Here is a 19,985-nt window from a genome sequence, read left to right as displayed (position 1 = left end):
GCTTCCAGGACACACACACATACGCAGATTGTAAAATCAATACTGTCAGTTCCCATTAGTAGAGAACGTTGATCACGTGGATTAGTCGCGACTACCTATCAATCCGCCCCACCTTACTGCAGGGCGGAGAGTGGGAGGCTGCCTTCCAGCAGCCACGAATGATTGGCTGCCATTAACCCCCCCCCCCCACCCCCCCACGCACACACACCAAAACTAAGTGCGGAATTTCTGGCAAATCTCCAAGCTTCTCCAATCCTCATTATCATTTTCCGCAGAGTGCGTACTTATCTTCGTTTTTTTCCCCCCTTTCTCCTGTTAAATGCGATTAGATTTTTAAATGCTGGGAAGGAGATCTGATATTTTCTCGGTGGTAACACACAGTATATATATAGAAAGTAGTCACAGTGTGACATAAATTGATGAGTACAGCGCAAAAATGCCTTATGACAGACAGAAGACTCTGTATTATTGTATACTGGAAAAAATATTTGGCCTTTTCAGGGAATGGCCCTCACATCGCTCAGGTGATGTCTATCAGGGGTGAACCCACTATAGAAAATGTTTCTGTGTGTAAATAAGTGTTGATCGGATGCTTCGTGCACAACGAAGTGCAAATTACAGAATTACACGCCGCATTGGTCTGTTCGTGCAAATGCGCCACGACGGAGAGGCATTTTTAGCCTGGTGCGTGATGATGTCTGGTTGGTACGTGGAAACGATTGCTCAATGACATGTGAAAGAGCAAAGCGGCCGTGCAGGTGAAACAAACGACAAATTCATCGCATTACTTGGTGTTTCTCAGCAGGATTCAAGAATCAAGCCTTTTCTTAACAGCCTATCTGGAATTAGTGCGGACTAAAAAAAAATCTACCAAGACCATCTTGAATCCATCCATCCATTTAATTAGCACTTAACTAGTCCATGGTTGCTGAATCTTTGGTGTCTATCGCAACTGATATTCAGGGTGAGTGGCCTTCAGATTGGTTGGCATATCTGCCTCACACTCGAGAGGTCCTGGGTTCAGATCTGGGCTACGGCATTTCTCTGTGGTGTTTTCATGTTCTTGCCTGGGGTTTCTCCGGGGCTACACCGCCATATTCACACATTCCAAAACATGCATGTAAAGCCCATTACAAACCAAGGCGCACTATTGCGCGAAAATAATCACACATCTACTAAAACGCTGCAATGGAAAAATTGCGACTATGTATCGAGGGATGGGGCATCGCATAAAATATACTGTGCACTATGGTTCTTTACAAAAACATATCGCAATTGTCAACAAAGAAGCAAATGGCCACGAAGAATAGGAAAAGAGCAAGAGTAAAGAGATTGGGAATATTTTAAGGTTGCCTCATTCACTGACTGCATCCATGCGTTTCAGTGACAGAGACTCTGTATGCTTTGCTTTTTAGGCACAGGCGCGTATAAAATCCAGAATACATTTCAGTAGTATTGTAAAATGCAACGTATACTGTATTGGTTATATACACTTTCAAGGCTGGCCCCTAAATAAAGGAGTGAGGTCAAATTTCAGAGCCACGTGTTTTGCTTTTAGCTGAGCCAGACCTGGTCCCATGGTGCAAACATACTGAAATGGACAGACAGCCAATTGTATCTTAATTGAATAAATAATGAAGGCCTACGGAAACATAAACGTTGAGGGAAGCATTATTTTGGGAGGGCCAGCAGCTCGTTGCGCTTCTAAATCAACAGAAGGTCCTGGAATGACCCATCAGGGACAACAAAACATTGGAATTCATCGCGATGGATAAATATTGCATATTTCATGAGCTGAAAACACTCAGAAGATGATGAAAAGCTGAAAAAAAATGTATCGGGTACATGTCCATGCAAACACAGTTCCAGGTAGTCATCTTTGTGCAAATAGATGGAATTACCTGGTGGAAGGACAGCTATTATCCAAATAAGGCCATTAGAGTGGCGTGTTCTTGACGTGGTGGAGTGGCCAACCACCCTGCCCTCCATGCCCTGAGCGCATTTTCCCGTTTGGATGATTGGACAGCCTGGGTTCTAGGAAAGTTAGAATGTTTGTTCGATCTGAGAAAATGCTACCGATTTTGGATGATGCAAGATGCTAAAGCAGCACGTTGCATCTCATCTTTTGACGAAGTTGAGGTCGTCCGCACTGTCATGGAACTTTTGGGAAGTGTTTTTTTTTTTTGCTTATTTGTTGGCTTTTTGTGTGTGCGTGATGTGTAATGCTAAGGAGAGGTACAAGGGTACCATTAAGACCGAGGGGAAGATTTCCTACGATTGAAATTCTATATTGTCTTGAAGCAACTTGTAATTTGGAATGGATTGTTTTCCACTTTGTATGGACATCCACATGCCCGACTTTTGGATATTGGGTGAGGAATCAGTTTTCATTTGAAGGGGTAGTCAATTCTAATATTTCTTTGCAAAAATATGCGCTGTGCTATTACTTGCTATCTATAAATAAAGCAAATGACAAATTCAGGTTTGCTAAATGTGTTTTGAGGAACAAAACAAAAACCATTTGATCACGATCGGCCATCTTTGTTTTTTTTTTACATTCATCTGGAATCCTTTGATATCGCAACTGGCACAGTCCTAGCGGAAAAATCCGACTTCCCACTTTCCTGAAATGCGGCATAAATTTGCCAATGTCACATGACCAAACCCAGAAAACAGGTGATCTGTGACAGTCGTGCCCTTTAGGCACTGTGATGTCATTTTCAGTTGAAGTGGCAGTCTAAGGTAAAATGTCAGCCCCCCTAAAATGGATAAAAACGGTCAGATTTCTCCGCATAAATCATATTCCGCAAACACAATCTTAATCCGTATGCTGTGTTCAGACTAGCGTGGTCGCGAACAACAATTACAATGATATTTTTTAACTTGATTTAATTCCTATTCAAATTTGTCAAGTCATTTAAAGTCGACGAACCCACTTCTCTTTAATTAAGTACAGTGGAATTGAAATAGTTTAGTGGTCTGACAAAGTTATACGGTCCGAACGTTCAACCCAGCATCTATGAATCTCTGGCAGGAAGGCGCGGTGGTGTCGCTGTTCAAGATCTGCCGGCAGGATCGCTTCAAAGGCCTCTACGCTCACGCTCTGAGGACCGTGGCCTCCATCTGCTGCGTGGAGGAGGGCATCAAGCAGCTAGACAAGGTACCCACGCACCCATCCATATTGATCTGCAGTCTTCATGCCAAGGAACTGCTGTACTAATATCATTCAACTTTAATTGGACTCTGATTTAAAATCAACCACGATTACTCAACAACCCTGAGTTAGCGTTTCTTCCAAGACTTGAGAGTCGTCAGGGGGAGCCCGGTAGTAAAACACAGTTAATACCTCCTGGTATTTGAAAACGTTCCTTTCCTTATTGCAATTACAGTATTATTTTTTTCAAGTCGACTTTAAAAATGGTGATCTCACAAAGCTGTAAGTGATGAGCAGCTTATATTTGTAAAAATGTGAGACTGAGGGGGGGGGGGGCGGGGGGGGGGAGCTTTCAGGCATGAAACGTCTGAGCAAAGTCCGCTCCCGACGAGTGAGGCGGTGGGGTCCTCGGGGGAGCGTCCGTCAGCCGCGTCCGCTCAGCCTCGACAAACACAACTGTCGCTGTGGAGGGTGGCGGTGCTGTGCAGGTGCTGTTTATCAGCCGATACACTGCTTGCTTTCATCCCCTAATGGGACTTGATGTAATCACAACATGGAGCATGATGGTTAACAAAATTTGGGAGCAAACCGGATGATTGACAGATTGTCGACTCTCTGGTGTCGCTGAGCTTTCACCATTGATTTGGGATTACATTGGACCCTGAATGGCAAAAATCTGTGTCTAAAAAAACGGGGGTTCCACCCTGCCAAAAAAGACAAAATAGTAAAAAACTTTTTTTTTAAATTCTAAATTCACGGGCTTCAAACCTTGAGTATATTGGGGTTCACTGTATTATTATTGTTATTTTTATTATTACTATTATATTAATCTACAATAATAATAATAGACTTCTGTAGCTATCCAATGAAAAGTCTCATTTCTTTTTAACTTACAAAGCAAAAATATTTTTCTATTGTTGGCAATACATATTTTTTTTCATTTGACAGCGATAAAAATTTGAACAGAAATTAAGAAACTTAAAAATATAATTTACAAGGGATACTATTTAGACTATGCAGATCTGATTAGTCGGCAGATATTTTAATAAATGATTGGTTTTAATATCATAATTTGCCAATTGATCAATGACATCATTGTTCAATCCGAAAAATAAATCTTTACAGTAAACACAATTTTGTTGACTCCAGGGACATTCTCTCCTGCTAAAATTTTCTCAGCAGATTATCCATCAGAAAATCCAATATTTTTCTACTATTATTTTTTTGGATGAGCCGGTCAAGTCCCAATCCCCCGCGAATAGCGGGGGTCCACTGTCATAAATAAAGTTGTTAAAATAGACTGGATAGATGGTCCATCTGTGATTGGTTATCGTTTTTTTTTTTTTTTTTTACACTTGTTGATCGGTGATTGGCTCCAAAATCCTGATCATACAAAGCCTAATATATATTATTGATGAATAATTATAAACTGTTGTTCATTTGTGAGCGGCGTAATATTAAGGATTTTTAAAAAAAAATTATACATATCGTTAAATAATAAAAATTGATCAGCTCCATTGTTATACAAGTTGGATAAATGCGTTAATAGAGTGAATGAAATCAAAGATCATAAAATATATCTTTTAATAATAATAATTCTTATTTACTTGACCCTCTACTGCACTTTATTTGTTGTTAAGTAAGCAAAGTAATGATGTGCAGGCATCCTAACGGGGGTGTTTCACGTCACTGCTGCTGACGTCCACAGAGGCTCAAACTGGGAAGTGTCCTGTGAACGTGGGCGCGTTGATGCTCATCAGCGGATGAGAGTGACAGGTGTGGATTGATGAGAGTCGGTCTGCATGTTCGTCTCCCAACTTTTGTTTCCCCGAAGTGACGGTGGATTATATTTAGTATTGACTCACCAACTATTCATCCTTTTTACGTGTCAAAAAACAAAATCAATTTCCCCTTTTTTCATTACGCGGTCAGGCAATAACGTGAAAAAAAAAATCATGCCAAGTGCAAGAAGACGCTGAAAGCATATGTGATGTACAACACTGCCTCTCTGTGGACATATATTGAATTGCATCTAAAACATTGAACTAAAATGTAAGACTAATATTTACATTAATATCATTACATTTAACATTTTAAATGTTATTAAATTGACATCAAAATCCATATGTTGTTAATATAGGATTTTTAGCACTTGTTCTGATCATAATATGCAGAAAAGTGGTGTTGATGATGCTTGGCCCCAACCAGGTGGACGGCATCCTGTGCTTGGCGGACATCCTGACGGACGACGGCAGCGCGGAGGCGGCGCGGGCTGAGGCAGCGGCGGTGGTGGCGCAGATCACGTCGCCGCATCACACGTCCACGCAACACCTGGCCAGCTTCCTGGAGAGCATGCACGACATCGTCACCGCGCTCATCAGTGAGTGATCCACCTGATTTGCAATGCTGCCGGACAGAATACTGTACCAATCTTGCTTTGACAAACACCTGTGCTTCAATTCAAATTTCTGCGCAAAAAAAAAACGGAATATGAATTGCAAATTTAAATGGGCAAAAGTTCAATACAGCCCAGCGGCACTATACTGTTCAGGATTTTAAAAAATGTTGACCTCTAGAGGATGTGGTACATTACATAACACTTTGAGGATGACTGATGTGAACTCTGGATTTGACAATGTCTGTCAAGATTTGTGCGAGAGCGCCTCCTGCGGCGAGGTCTTCCTTCTGGCGTCGGCGGCCCTTGCCAACATCACCTTCTTCGACAGCATGGCCTGCGAGATCCTGTTGCAGCTCAACGCCATCCACATCCTGCTGCAGGCGTGCAAGGACCGCCAGCGGGTGGACACCCCCTACTCCAAAGACCAGGTGCCGTGTCACCATTGTTAACGAGTTGTAGCAATAATATGAAAATAAAATCGCCTCCAAATTGACTGCTGACTTCAAACGTTTACATTATTAGGTGGTGACTATCTTAGCCAACCTCTCTGTTTTGGAGCAGTGTGCGAGTGAAGTCCTGCAGGAGCAAGGTGATTCGTTCATGATTCCGTCTCATAATTTGATTCATTTTTAATTTGTTCTGCACTAGTGGTTAGCACATTTGTCTTATGGTTGTGAGGCTAGTTGGAATGTTCAGCTTGTGGTTGTCTGGCTTTTTCCTCCCACATTTCAAAATCAAGACTCTAAAAATGATACAATCGGGGTGAATGCTCGTTTCCCTGTATGTGCTCTGAGATCATCTGGTGACGAGTCCATTTGTCCAGAAAGACACTGATGTTCACCATTGAGCATACACGCTCCTCAAGATGGCAGCATTGTGCCAAATATGGTCATAACTGAGGACAGGCCTGTCAATAAAACTGGACAGTTATGCTTGAAATACCAAACACTCGCTAAACGTTTGGCTACATAGGGCACGTGCTGGATGGTGATGCCTGACCTTGGTTTTTTTTTTTCTTTTCCCATCTCTCGTCAGGTGTGGAGAGGCTGCTGCTGCTGCTGGGCGAGAGGCCGTCCTCCTCCAGCCCGTCCGAGGGCGCCGCCTGCGAGCGCGTGCAGCAGAAAGCCGCTGTCACGCTGGCGCGTCTCAGCCGGGACTGCGATGTCGCTCAGGCTGCCATCCAGCTCAAAGGTACCGTGGCTGATTTGTTTTCTTTTGAAGCGGGACAAAATTCTTGCTTTTTTTTTTTTTTTTTGTAACTTAATTGAACATAGTCGTTGAACTAAATTTAACAGAAAATATAATACAACGTGTACTGGATTGGAGTCCTTAGGCATGAAGGCCATGGTTCTCAGTCTCAAATGCCTGTTTTACTTCCCTTTAACAAACAACTCAATTTTTAAAGACTGAAACAAAACTTGACAAATTTCCTCCTTAGTCAAGACTGTTCACCCGAATGGCAGTTCTAAGCATACGTAAAGCGATTTGCCAGGAGGTCATTTTCATTGGCCCATTCTTTCCATATGTCACGTGACAACTAACACCCAAATCAATGAGCTACTTCTCCCAAATTAGCTAATTCTAGCTGCAGTTTAGAGTTATTTTAAAACGGCACAATGACTGATGTATGATATATGATGACATCTCCTTTAAGAAATCCTGTGAGGATTTTTATCTTGAAGATGCATGATTCAAAATGAATAAAAAGTTTATATTTCTTATTCTCGAGTCGCGGAAAATGGTAAATTGGCCCTCATCTCAGCTCACAATGTGCTATTATTCCCTTTCTCAGACGGGCATGGTCCCTGACGATATCAAGGAAGAAAACTACACTCACGCTTTTTAGTTGCGCCCTCTGGTGGAGAACATAAATACTATGTGGCAACTCAGCCACGTGACAACAAGCCCCGGTCTCCCCGAACCTGTGATAACTATGACGACGTTAACAATGTCTGTGAACTTTCCTCTGCTGCCTTCAGCCGTTCCTCGTCTCATCGAGCTGTGCCGATCTCCCACAGAGAGAAATAACAGCGACTCGGTCTTGGTCGCTTGCCTGGTAAGCGATAGGAGTGTGTGTGTGTGCGTGTGTGCGTGCGTGTGTGTGTGTGTGTGCGTGTGTGAGCTCCAATTTCTTTTTTCAGTGCACTACCTTCATTCAAAATAGTATTCAATTGTTTTCCCCTATATTGTATTAATGATTTTTTTCTTTTTTAAATATTCCTTTCCAGGAAGTAGTTCACTTGTTAAAATATGCACGTCATGGATATACACTTATGATTATCACGAGGAGGGTGTTGCGATGGTCAGTAAGTTCATTGGGCTTGCCCTCAACCTCACACTTTGTGGCATTTGGCTGAGGGTTAAGTTGCGCTGTCCAACATACAGATTTGTTCTTTCTTTCATTTTTTGGGAGCATTCAACGTATCAAATTTGTAAATCATTTGTGCATTTGTAGGCAGCGCAACTCTGAATCATGAACTACTCAGGCTTATTAACTCCAACAATGATTTCGACCAACATGAAATTCAGCGTACAGGAAGAATGAAAAACTCTCAAAGAAACCATGGAAGAAATTGAGCAGAAAGGCACCCATTTTGGTTGGAAGGAGTCATTTTGCAGAAATTCCAGCGCTTGGATACTTGACAAACTCTGACAAGGAAATTTGGCAAAAAGAAATACCTGTAGCGGGCATATTACGAATTTGTCTAAAGGAAACCCAATGGATGAAATTGAAAAGAGAATTCATTTTTGTCATGATTCGGTTTAGGGACCAACAGGTGGCACTGTAGGGCTCCCCCGGCAGTGCACACCTGTTGGTCATAACTAATTAAGGCTTTAAAAGGACTCCCAGCCCGACCACTCAGTGTCGGGTCATTGTTGCTTCTTGCTACTGTCATGTGTGTTGCTTTTGCTACTGTTTGCTCTTAGTTTCTGTCATGTTTAGTTCATTGTTATGTTTTAGCTTTAGTCATGGTTTTTTTGTTTGATACTTTGGACTTTGTGTGTTTGGGATTTAGTTTTCTTTGTTTTAATACAATTCTTCAAATACACCCTGCTCCTCCCTCCTGCCTGCTTTTTGGGGTCCACCACCACCTCGCATACGTGACAATTTTGGTTTGAAGCGGCCATATTACCTTTGGAAAGTCCATAGGTTTGTAATGTACACGTATACCAAATATTTTGGGATCTTTGTGTGCAGGCAGCCTTGAGGAGGCTGGCCTCAGTGTGCCCGGACAGCATCGAAGCGGCAGATCATCAGCAATTGATTAAACCGCGCTTGGTCGACTCCTTCCTCCTGTGCTCCAACATGGAAGAGAGCTTTGTGTGACGCTAACATGCTCATAATACGCATCCAATGCTGACCGCTCAAGAAGTGGAAAACATTCCTTGACTGGACCACCAGACAAAAGTATGCGAATGGATGTAGAGACATTTATGCGTGTGTGTGTGTTGAAAGAAAACATACGACATAAGATGCTGGCTTGGCTTGACAAGTCAAATCAGGACACAATTCTGTGCGTCCATGTCACTTATCCTATTTATTTATATTGTTTATACAGTGGAAGCTCAATTTAACGGACCCAGAACCAGTGGACCTTGGATTCAATGGACAGAAAGTAGTGTCCAGTCGATTGCAACTATTTAAGTCTGTTAAATCCAGAAATGGACGGAATTGGTGGAAGGTTAGATAATCGTGAATATACAGTACATAAAATGTCAAATTATTACAAGATTAAAATCACAGTATACCAATGATATCGTTGTAATTTTATATGGATGAGGTTTGTGCTTTCCGATAAAAAAAAAAAAAAAGTCAGAATGTTACTTAATGTATTTCAGAGTTTACATTATGAAACTTACAATATAAAGTTGTAATGTTACAGTCATACAAACCACTGTATTTGCATAACAACATACTAACTACGTCTTTACAATTCAAGATATCGCTTCTATGGGCAGCAATGTTTTTTTTAATGATGACTGCGTGCATGAATTATTGCCATCGCTTGTGTTTCGCATGACATGGAGAGTTCGTCTTCTTCATGTGGATTTCCATTCATGTGTCATGATCATATGTGCTACTGGCATTAGTTAAATTGTCTTTTTATTCTCATTATTATTTAAAAGGGACAATTGTACGCAACACATGTAATAAAAACAAGCAGCTCTCAATCTTGCATGATAGCATCTGTCTGATAAAATGAAAAGATATTCCGGTTTTCTACCCTGCAGCAAACATGAATAAAACAAAAAGTGTTTGGGTGACCCGTGTCGCTCTTGCAATGTGCGTGATGCTTCAGTGTACTCTCACCTAACACCTTGTCCCACTTTAATGACATCTTTTTTTTTTCTTCTGAGGGTTTTTTTGTTTTGTTTTTTGGGGGAAATTTTCTAGGTCGGTTTCCCCACATTAGCCATTTTCATGAAAAGTGTTGAGGAAAAAAAAGTGAAAATTATGGAGAGAAATCAAGGTATTCGTTTTTGGCATGATTAGCGAGCGGCAACTCAAGATGGCTGCTGGGAGCTTCACTTCTCGCTATGGCAAGTAAGCAGCATTATCAGTGCTGTTATGCAAGGCTGCAACCAAAAATGATGGAAAGCAGCATATGTGAAGAGCAGTATTTTTTTTTCAGTGCTATTTTTGGTGAACATTTCAGTAATACAGTCTAATAGTGTATTTTTCAAGTATTTGTGCATTTAATTATTGGGGATATTTTCTGAATATTTTGTTTTCTTGTATTATCTGGCTATTTTTGTTTCCACCATGTCATGATTCTGTTTGTGACCAACAGGTGGCACTGTAGGGTTCTTCCTGCAGCTGCACACCTGTTGGTCATTATGTAATTAGTGCTTTAAAAGGACTCCCAGCCCGACCACTCATTATCGGGTCATTGTCGCTGTTTGCTGCTGTCATGTTTGCACTGGTCTTGTTTCGGTTATAATTTAATAATTATTAATTTAGTTTTGATCATTTGGATTCGTTTTGTTTTCAGGACTTTGTTTAGGATTTAGTTTTCTGTGTTTTATCAATACACTCCTTCAAGTTCACGCTGCTCCTCCCTCCTGCCTGCTTTTTTGGGGTCCACCACCTCGCAACGTGACACCCCCAGATTTTTGGTATTTTTCCTATTATTGATATCTTTTAGAATATATTGTTTTTTGCAGTATTTTTCTCTTTGTCAATTTTCTCTTCCTCTTTTTTGGTGTCGTTTCATGTCCATTTATTATTTCCAGACAGCATGATTATACTGCGGTGGCACAGCGTGGCTTTGAAAGGAAGTTTTGAAGAAGCGACCCAAACAGAATTGTGAGTGCTCCAGTGCGAAACTTGTCCTTTTGCGGCGGCAACTGGCAGGGAAACAAAACTACATTTCCGCCACTAGCGTTGTTTTCCTTGGAGACACAATCTTCTTCTTCTTCTTCTCTGTCCTTTTTGTTGTTCGTGGCTTTGTCTTTTGCCCCTCAGGCCACATGCTTACACAATGTGAATGTGTGTGTGTGTGTGTGTGTGTGTGTGTGTGTGTGTGTGTGTGTGTGTGTGTCTGCTCTTTGTGATCAAATATGTCTTTTGTGCAGAATGTATTGATGGTGCACCACCAAACAGGTTCTTTTCTTTTTTTTTTTCTTTTCATGACGCCACTGTCTTTGACCGTGACCGTGAGAGCAAGTTGATCAAAAGCATTTTTTCTCCCCTATTTCTCGCTCGCTCAGCTCGCCAACCTTGGATTTCCTGGCGCGCACCCACCGCCTCCATTGTCGTCCGTCTTGATCCATGTTCACGGCACAAATAGGAACAAAATAACAGGCTGAATCGCGTTCAATAAAAATACCAGCACGCTAGTGACGGGAACACGTTTTACCATCCATCCATCCATTTTCTGATCCGTTTATCCTCACAAGGGTCGCGGGGCGTGCTGGAGCCTATCCCAGCTGTCTGAGGGCAATAGGCGGGGGACACCCTGAATCGGTTGCCAGCCAATCGCAGGGCACACGTAGACAAACAACTGCTCTCACACTCACATCTAGGGATAGTTTTGAGTGTTCACAATCAGCCTGCCATGCATGTTTTTGGAACGTGGGAGGAAACCGGAGGACCCGGAGAAAACCCACGCAAGCACGGGGAGAACATGCAAACTCCACACAGGAAGGGCGGAGCTGGAATTGAACCCGGTACCTCTGCACTGTGAAGTCCACGTGCTAACCACTCGACTACCGGGCTGCCCGCTTTTCATCAGAAATTTAAAAAAAAAAAATGGCATTGGTGGATTTTACCGTGTAATCCTTAAAACCCGTCTTCACGAAACACTTTGTGATAATGTCATTCGTGTGGGATTTATTCCATTTGTTTTATTTGCTGCTAACTTTTTCTCTGACGAATTAGCCTTAGCAATTGTGATTTTTTTTTTTTTCTCATTCAACATCTTGGACCCGTTAAAGTTTTCAATACATGCATTTTTTTTAAGTGTCTTCTAAGACCAAACTGGAATGTTTTCATCAAATTCGTTTGGTATGGTGTTGATATAGCTCCTCATATTAGTTTAATTTGCTGCAAAGGGTCGAAGTAATCGTGTTTCAGTTGTCGTAAATGAGTGGATTTGTACGTAATGCCCTCAAGACCATTTCGCACTGAAACTTTTCTTTGCAATGTCACGGAAGATTCAACCGAGTATTTTGGGATTGAGTTAGAGTTCCTCACATTTGTCGAATTAGTATCTAGCAAAAAAAAATGTATAAATTACATTCGCATTCGTGATTTTCCAAGCAACGCGTAAGACTATTGCCAAAACAGCAAAGCATAATGTCTTATGTTTGTTGTGTGTATTATAAGATTGTTAAAAATTAGCATTAGCATCCGTGTGTTTCCCATGCCACCCTAAACAAAAGAGCGAGACTTCAAACGTGTTAACGTGGACCAAAATAAAAATGAAAAATGAGGTGAGTGGTGCTTTCAACGTCCTCAAACAAAAAAAATTCTCTCTATGGACTTGCATCCAATTGCCTTGCAGCTTGAATGCGCCACGATGCGTTCAAGCGGACGGGGGGGGGGGGGGGGGTCAGCAGGATGCCCTGCGTGTATCGTTTTTTTTTTTTTTGTTTTGTTTTTAATCTTATAACGCCCTTGAGCCAAAACTCTTTCACGCGCTTGTGCTGATTTGTTTTTATTTATTTTGTGGGCTGTAAATGGAAAAACTCAAATAAGAAAAAGAAAGTAAACATTGCAAACAACATTTGGAGTGTGAAGTAACTCCGAGCTCGTTCGTGCCGCTTTTGGAACGAGTGTGCTTGTGGAAAAAGGAATGAATTAATCAAATGCAGTGATTAAAATTTGAGCAACCGCAGTCTTTTTGCTTTCAAAGGCGCTTTTTATTAAGCCCATTTTTTGTGTGTGTGTGTGCGTGCGTGCGTGCGTGTTGCTTCACTCTGTGGGCATGTGATGAATTGCGCCTTGAATGCAATGCACACGGTTATGTATGACAATATTTATATTCATCTATAACGACAGTGCATAAGATGTGTCTATCATGGCTAAACCCACCAAAACAAAATCTCAAGCAATCAGGGCCAAAAAGAGCCATTTTGGTTTGATTTGACTTGCTAGGTTTTGGTCATGATCAGGGTTCCTTCAAATACAAATTTGTCTAAGATATTTTGTCCCATTGTTATCTAATTTGAATCAGGTATACGAGACAGGTGGCAAATTTTGCATGATGAATGGTAAAATATTGAGTTTTTGTCAGTGCATGTGAGCTGAGCAAGATGGTGAAAGCCATTGGTTCAGTGGTGAACCTCGAGATTTTCGTCTCTTTATAAACACACTTGCTAAACCCCAGTGGAATGAAAAAAGGCCCGCGGACAAGACGGTTATTGTAGTAAAAAATATACTGTATATATTTTGGCAAAAAGGGAACAGATTATCTGTCTGACTTCGAGCGTCGTGTCGGCTAGGCTAACTTAGCCGTTGTCGTTCAAAGCTTCTTTCATCTGTGACGTCGGTTGCATCGGCACTGATTGGTTGAAACCAAAAGACGCGTGCGTGCGTACATGTTCGCGCTTACGCACGCACTGCAGAGAGCAGCGGACTATCGACTCCTGAGGCGCGCTTCAGTCGAGTGGCGTCGCCACAAACCTTCATAGATTTTTTTTAGGAAATATGAGCCACCGAAGCTAGTTTCACTTTACAACCTAAAATTTTATGACTATATCTATCATGAGTAGTCAAAAAAAAAAAATTGGCGAGAAGCCATGCCGGAAAAGACATGGGATGTCTGCTGTATTGCTTTGAAGTAACTATTTGAGGACACTTTTTGGGCATCATTGAAAAATACATTAATCCAACACGATGTGTCAGATTGTTTCCAACTTTGAACTTCGAATAGACTTACGAGTGGGGAAAAAAAAGAGCAAAACATTTTTGAGTGTTCATCATTGCCATACCTGTCAACTCATACGGTTTAGCCATAGTTCATACGGATTTTGTGGTGAATCTTACGTATATGGCGGTATCGCACAAATCATACGGATTCTGAAAATATCCGTTTGTTTTTTTTCACCAACTCCAAATCATTTGGAGTTGGTGAAAAAAGTAACGCAGGAATACAACTCTGAACACAGTAATGCCACTAAGTAGAATGATGATTAGACATTAACCAGACATTGTATTATGGAGATCTACAATAAATATCATTGAAAATGTCGTTGTTTTTTTTTCTGCCGTTATTTTGACATATAAAATGCTTTGGTATGTTATAAGGATTTTTTGCTCTTTATAAGGATTTTTTTGGTAGTTTATACAGGTTGGCGCTCCGAAAAGTTGACAGGTATGCATTGCACAGGGGTGGAACATGAAGTGATGAGGCACATGGTTCAGTGAGGCATTCCAGCTTTTGGGGAAAATTTAGCCCCTCATTTTACTTAGCAAAGTGTTTTTTGGTAGTCGTGTCTTTCATGAGTAGAATCACAAAAAAAGCCGCAAGCAACCATGCATTAAAACACAGAAAGCCATCAATTTTGGATCGAAGCGTCCATATAAGGGTCATTTGAGAAATATCCAAGGATTCTTCAAACACAAACTCATTCTAGAGATTTTGTCTGACGGCCAACAAATCTACGTTTTGTATTCTACACGATAACTGGTCAAACACGCGCGTTTAAACGGACTTCAATTGAACTTTCTCCCTTCACCGTCTCTTTTTTTCCCGAAGCCATCATATCAAAACAGCGGCGTTCATTTAAGCGACATTTCTTTAATTTTAATGTGACACAGACACACGCGTGCGGGTACGCACAAGCGCGCACACCCACCCAAGCGCCTCTTCCCCCCCACTGGTCCACTGGGGCCCGCTAACCATTAACGTGCCGCTACAGCACGCCTTCTCCATTTAGGCCTTGTGCGCGCACACGCACGCACGAACACACAGAATTGCGGACCTCTCTGAGGACTTGTGAAGAGATTATTTTGCCTGTGGACAACTAGGGTGTAGGATTCTATTCGTTTTTTTTTGTATTTCTGTGACATAATGTGAATCGTTAGCTTGAAACGAGCCACATTACATAGGTGTGCATTTGTTATATTAACTCTTTCATACACCCTGTAACCTCGTAATATGATAAGCGGTCCGCTCTAGTAACCGCTGTCCTTGAAAGGGTTAAATAGCCATATATGGAGTAAATGGAAATGTTCAAACTCCCGAAACAACATCCTTAAATACAGTTTTGTGCGCGGTAATAAACATTATGTGGAGATGCCGCTTAAAATTCTAGCGGAGTTTATTAGTTTCACACAGTTGACCTCTAATTTATGTTAAGTAGAGAAGACATCTTTAACGATGATTAGCATTCGATTAGCCGCCGTGTTGATTGCACCACTACGATGTTTATGTTCTGGCGATTTATGAATAATCTGCATTGTTTCTTTCTCCAAAATAAATCTTTTTAATCTTGTAACTCCGTTTTCACTCGACGTGTTAGCATATAGAACAGTAAAATTGTTTAACGCTTTCAGGGACAGCGGTTACTGCAGTGGACAGATGACCCATGTTATCAGGTTACAATAATAAATAAATAAAAGGCTTCCCCTCTAATCCATGAGCAGCGGGTTTAAGTAAATGTGGTCATAGCTAGAGTTCACAGGGCAAGAGCTGTGTTCATGAAGCATCCAGACCTGTGGTTCTTAACCTGGGTTCGATTGAACCCCAAGGGTTCGGTGAATCGGTCTCAGGGTTTCCACGGAGCCTCTGTCATGGAGGGTAAGACACACCTGACTCAACATGTCAATTAGTTATGACACTCCCGCTTGGCAATCACTGGCTGCAGATGATCACATGACATTGCTTGTCCAATCAGTGCTGTGGGAAATTTAGTTCGCTTAGTGGTCAACGTGTGACTGTCATGATAGTACGTTGTACAATTAAAAAAAAAAAATAATAATAATATACTTATCTTTTTTTTAAAGTTTTTTTCTGTTTTTAATAAATGTGTTTTTTTAAATATCTTAAAGTTTTAATATATATATATATACTTTTTTTTCTACTAATGAAGCATTCGGTGAATGTGCATATTAACTGGTTGGCTTCTGTAGCTCTAAAAAGGTTAAGAACCACTGATCCAGGCACATAGTAGTTCTTTACTTATTAAATATGTATCGACGGGTCTGTGACCTCGGCTCGGTCTTCATTTCAAGTTGAAGAAAAAAAAAAAGCGAGAATGTCTGCAATTACCTACTCTTAATTACATATTCACTTTGAACACACTGCCAGTGCTTGCCCCCCAGTGCACTCGCGTTAAAATAATAATTTAAAAAAACAACATCATCTGTCAAGTGGCGTGTGCGCTTAGTATCCACTTGTCCTCACAGGAGCCGTATGCTTACTGCTCTTAGTCCTTCCTTTCAGTGCAAAAAAATAAAGTTATTGAATTCTTGGCGGCATCGTTGACATCGCCATTGTGCACACGCATGTAAATGCACAAGCACCGGTGAGGAACAAGGGTCATCTGGCACACACACACACACACACACACACACACACACACACACACACACACACACACACACACACCTGAGGTGTCTTTCGGTGGGCTTAATAAAAAAAAGTTCTTATTCATTTTATATGGTTGACAAGTATCTCACTTTCACAGGCAGATTATGCGAGCTGACTTGAATATCACCGCGTCGTTCGAATCTAGATGAATCTTTTGAAAATTCAACCCCAAAAGAATACTTCACTTTGCGACATGATATTTTGGGAAGCATACCTGTCACGAGTAGATTCACGTTAACGTCTTAAACGGACATGACCGGTTTGAAGAGGCCATTTTAAGGTAGATGGGCAATGCTAACTTTTGAAACATTCGAGATTTTGGCGTTGAATTTGAGAGAATGACGGTGAAATTTAATGAATCGCCATCGTTTCAGTAGTACACTCCAGAGGATTTGAAAAAGTAAGTCAGTATGTGGCCAATTGCAGGGGTCTTCCAAAGAAGAACTTGACAGCTTTTTTTTTCCAATTGGTAACAAATTTGAAGCACATAAAATATATATTAGACAGATGATTGTTAGAAAATGTTAATACATTTAAATTCACATCATTTCGTGTGACTGGAACATGGATGAAAAGTTTGATGAAATTTGGTCGGCATATTTATTATGAGTAGAAAACATGGGGGGGGGGGGGATCAAGGTTCAAATAAACACAGGCCAGCGAATTTGCTTTGAAGCAAATATTTTACGCTCTAGTTAACCATTTTCAGGTGTCCTTCAAAAGCCGACTTGTCGTAGAGATTTCAAAGAATTTTTGGAACGATTTGAGTTTTTGTCATTGCTCGTCTGTGCTGCCGGGCAACAAACATTGACCAATTGACACTGGTTACACTAAATGGTTAGAAAATTGAGCTCTCAAAGCCAATTTCACATAGCAATATGAATGTCGCTAAGTTGAATGCATATCATTAGTAGACCCACCAAAAAAAAAGTCTCAAAAAAGACACGGGGAGTCTTGCGTTTTGATTAACTCTGCATTTTACACCACCTGACAGACTGTTTCTCTCTCTCTTGGTCCTGCTGTTTTGGCTAGCAACCAAACTTAGCTCTTTACTGTGCGTGCATTTGCTCTTTGACACATCTCCCCGGCCATCAAATTGTCAGCTAAGCGCCATCTCCGCCGGGCTCCGGTGGCAAACACGCTCCGGCCCGAATGGCTCCGCCCCATTAATGGCCCCCTGATTGTTGATGTGCTATTCTTCCGAAGCGGCGTGATTGAAAAGAAAATTGAATCCTCTTTTGATGTGCTAAATTTGTCCATTAGTGCGTTTGCACACAAAAGTGTTGGTGGAAATGACAGTGGGGATTGGCCAGGGGCTTCACGGGAGACGAAGGGCGTACATATTTCAATTTCATTGTATCTGCACCTTTCAATGGCAATAAAGGCTTTCGAGTCTATATATTTTATTGGAGAGGAAATATAAATAATCTGTACGGATGTCTGAAATGACTTTTTTTCTTGACAAATGAAAGGCTTTGATAGTGTGGCTAGTGCGAGACCCCATCAAAAAGGTTAATTTGCGACAACTGTCTGGCTTGTCATCCAAGGAATGTTCTTGTTTCACACAAGTCGTCAAAGGGAAAAGCGCCTTTGTGTCTTGCTAAAAGACCCGTTCGCCTGTTTGTTGAATTGGTGCAGTATATACTGTATAAAATACACATATGCACAGAAAAATAACCACAGAATTGTTGTTGTTGTTGTTTTTTAAACCAAAGTCCCTAAATAGTTCATTAGATTGCATGCTTAATAAATACAATATAAAAGATGAATTAAAGTTGAAAAATAATAAATAAAAAAATTTATGTCAACGTTTGCACATTTTCGCTCTTAAAGTTAAAAGAATTATAATTTAAAAATGTCATTATTTTAAAGAAATCAACAAAAATGTTTCTAAGATGTCAAAGAAAGGTCAAAAGGTAAATTATTACATTTCAAATTATCAATTGCAAAATTTCAAGTGAGCAATTAAAAAAAAATGTCATTAATTTTGAAAACCAAATCAACAGGCAGGACCAATTGTAAAACGAAATGAGGTTGAAAAAAATCAGTTTGAACGTTTTTAAAAATCAAATAAAATGGTTAAAAAGGGGCAGAATTTCAGTTTTAAAAATTCCAAACTCCTAATGTTTTTGTTTTTTTGTTCTACACCGGTGGAAGACCTCTATTGCTTTCGAAATACATCCTCCTCAGCCGCTGGCATATGAAATCCGACATATTCCCGAGTAAACGGACTGTGAATCCCAGTGGTTTTGCTTCAAAAGGCAAACAGAGAAACTTCAGTAACCTTTTTGTTGCCTCTTTGTTGATTCTGTCGTCAATGATTCATTCCAGAGGATCAAAGACCTTGAAAAGTTCACTTGTCTATCATCCTATAACATAACGATGACAGCAAGCATGTGACAGGCCGCATATGCAGCAGCTGGCATTCAAATTAAAATAAAATTAAAAATAAAACCGTATGTCTGGTTCAGCGTGCATTTTTAATAGAGGTGTTCTTTGATGCTGAAGACACTCTTTGATGGCAAGCTGGCATCAAGAAGCTGGTTAAGTATTTGGAGTAATTACTGCTAAGCGTGAAAAGGAGTAAACATCATGACTAAATCATTTAAAAAGAAGCCCCCACCCCTGAACACACCCATAAAATACACGTTTAAATAGTAGAGTTTTAGCCGAATCAAATAAGATAAGATAAGATAAGAAAACCTTTATTAGTCTCGCAATGGAGAAATTCCCAATTCACAGCAGCAAAGTTATGAAAGGAAGAAGTAGAACAACAAAATATAGGAGCTGCTGGAAAGGCAGCCACTCACGCGGCTAATGTGTGTGTGTGTGTGTGTTTTTTTTTAACAAATGAAGGATTTCTGGTGACTAATTCAAATTGAATAAATAGATTTGCTTTCAGGTAGCTAACCTGATCCTCAAAAATACCTGAGTAACATGCTGTGGAAAAAAAAAGTAGTCTCACCAACCAGTTTCACTTAGAAACATGACATTTGTCAGTCATGTCTAGCATAAATCGACACAAGGAAAGCTTTTTTTGGTTCTATCTATCTATCTATCTATCTATCTATCTATCTATCTATCTATCTATCTATCTATCTATCTATCTATCTATCTATCTATCTATCTATCTATCTATCTATCTATCTATCTATCTATCTATCTATCTATCTATCTATTTTGTTAGATAGCTAGCTAGCTAGCTATCTATCTACCTACAATACCTACCTACCGACTTACCTACCAATCTCCATGTATACATACTGTATATCAAATGCTCATCACATATGAAAGTATCCGTGCTGTGGTTCCGGCGACGGTTGTTAATCAGTAAACTGCTCGTCCCGCCAAGTTGTTCAGGGGACCATTGGCCTCTGAATCAGCACAGTGACGA

At 40.6% G+C, this 19,985-nt stretch overlaps 1 protein-coding gene across 1 annotated transcript in view; it reads left to right on the top strand.

The window, feature by feature from the left end:
• Positions 1–9,796, top strand: part of insc (INSC spindle orientation adaptor protein) — a 34,230-nt gene extending 24,434 nt beyond the window's left edge. The window contains exons 7-13 of the mRNA XM_086109215.1: positions 3,035–3,160; positions 5,363–5,534; positions 5,802–5,980; positions 6,075–6,141; positions 6,588–6,743; positions 7,532–7,608; positions 8,752–9,796. Coding sequence (XP_085965341.1) covers positions 3,035–3,160; positions 5,363–5,534; positions 5,802–5,980; positions 6,075–6,141; positions 6,588–6,743; positions 7,532–7,608; positions 8,752–8,880 — 906 coding nt within the window. The 3' untranslated portion in view covers positions 8,881–9,796. The remainder of the gene's footprint in view (positions 1–3,034; positions 3,161–5,362; positions 5,535–5,801; positions 5,981–6,074; positions 6,142–6,587; positions 6,744–7,531; positions 7,609–8,751) is intronic.
• The last annotated feature ends 10,189 nt before the right edge of the window (positions 9,797–19,985 follow it).

This window comes from Hippocampus guttulatus, chromosome 4, assembly GCF_054856545.1.
Source record: "Hippocampus guttulatus isolate MCC_2025c chromosome 4, RoL_Hgut_1.0, whole genome shotgun sequence".
NCBI lineage: Eukaryota > Metazoa > Chordata > Actinopteri > Syngnathiformes > Syngnathidae > Hippocampus > Hippocampus guttulatus.
This window is presented reverse-complemented; position numbering and strand designations above follow the sequence as displayed.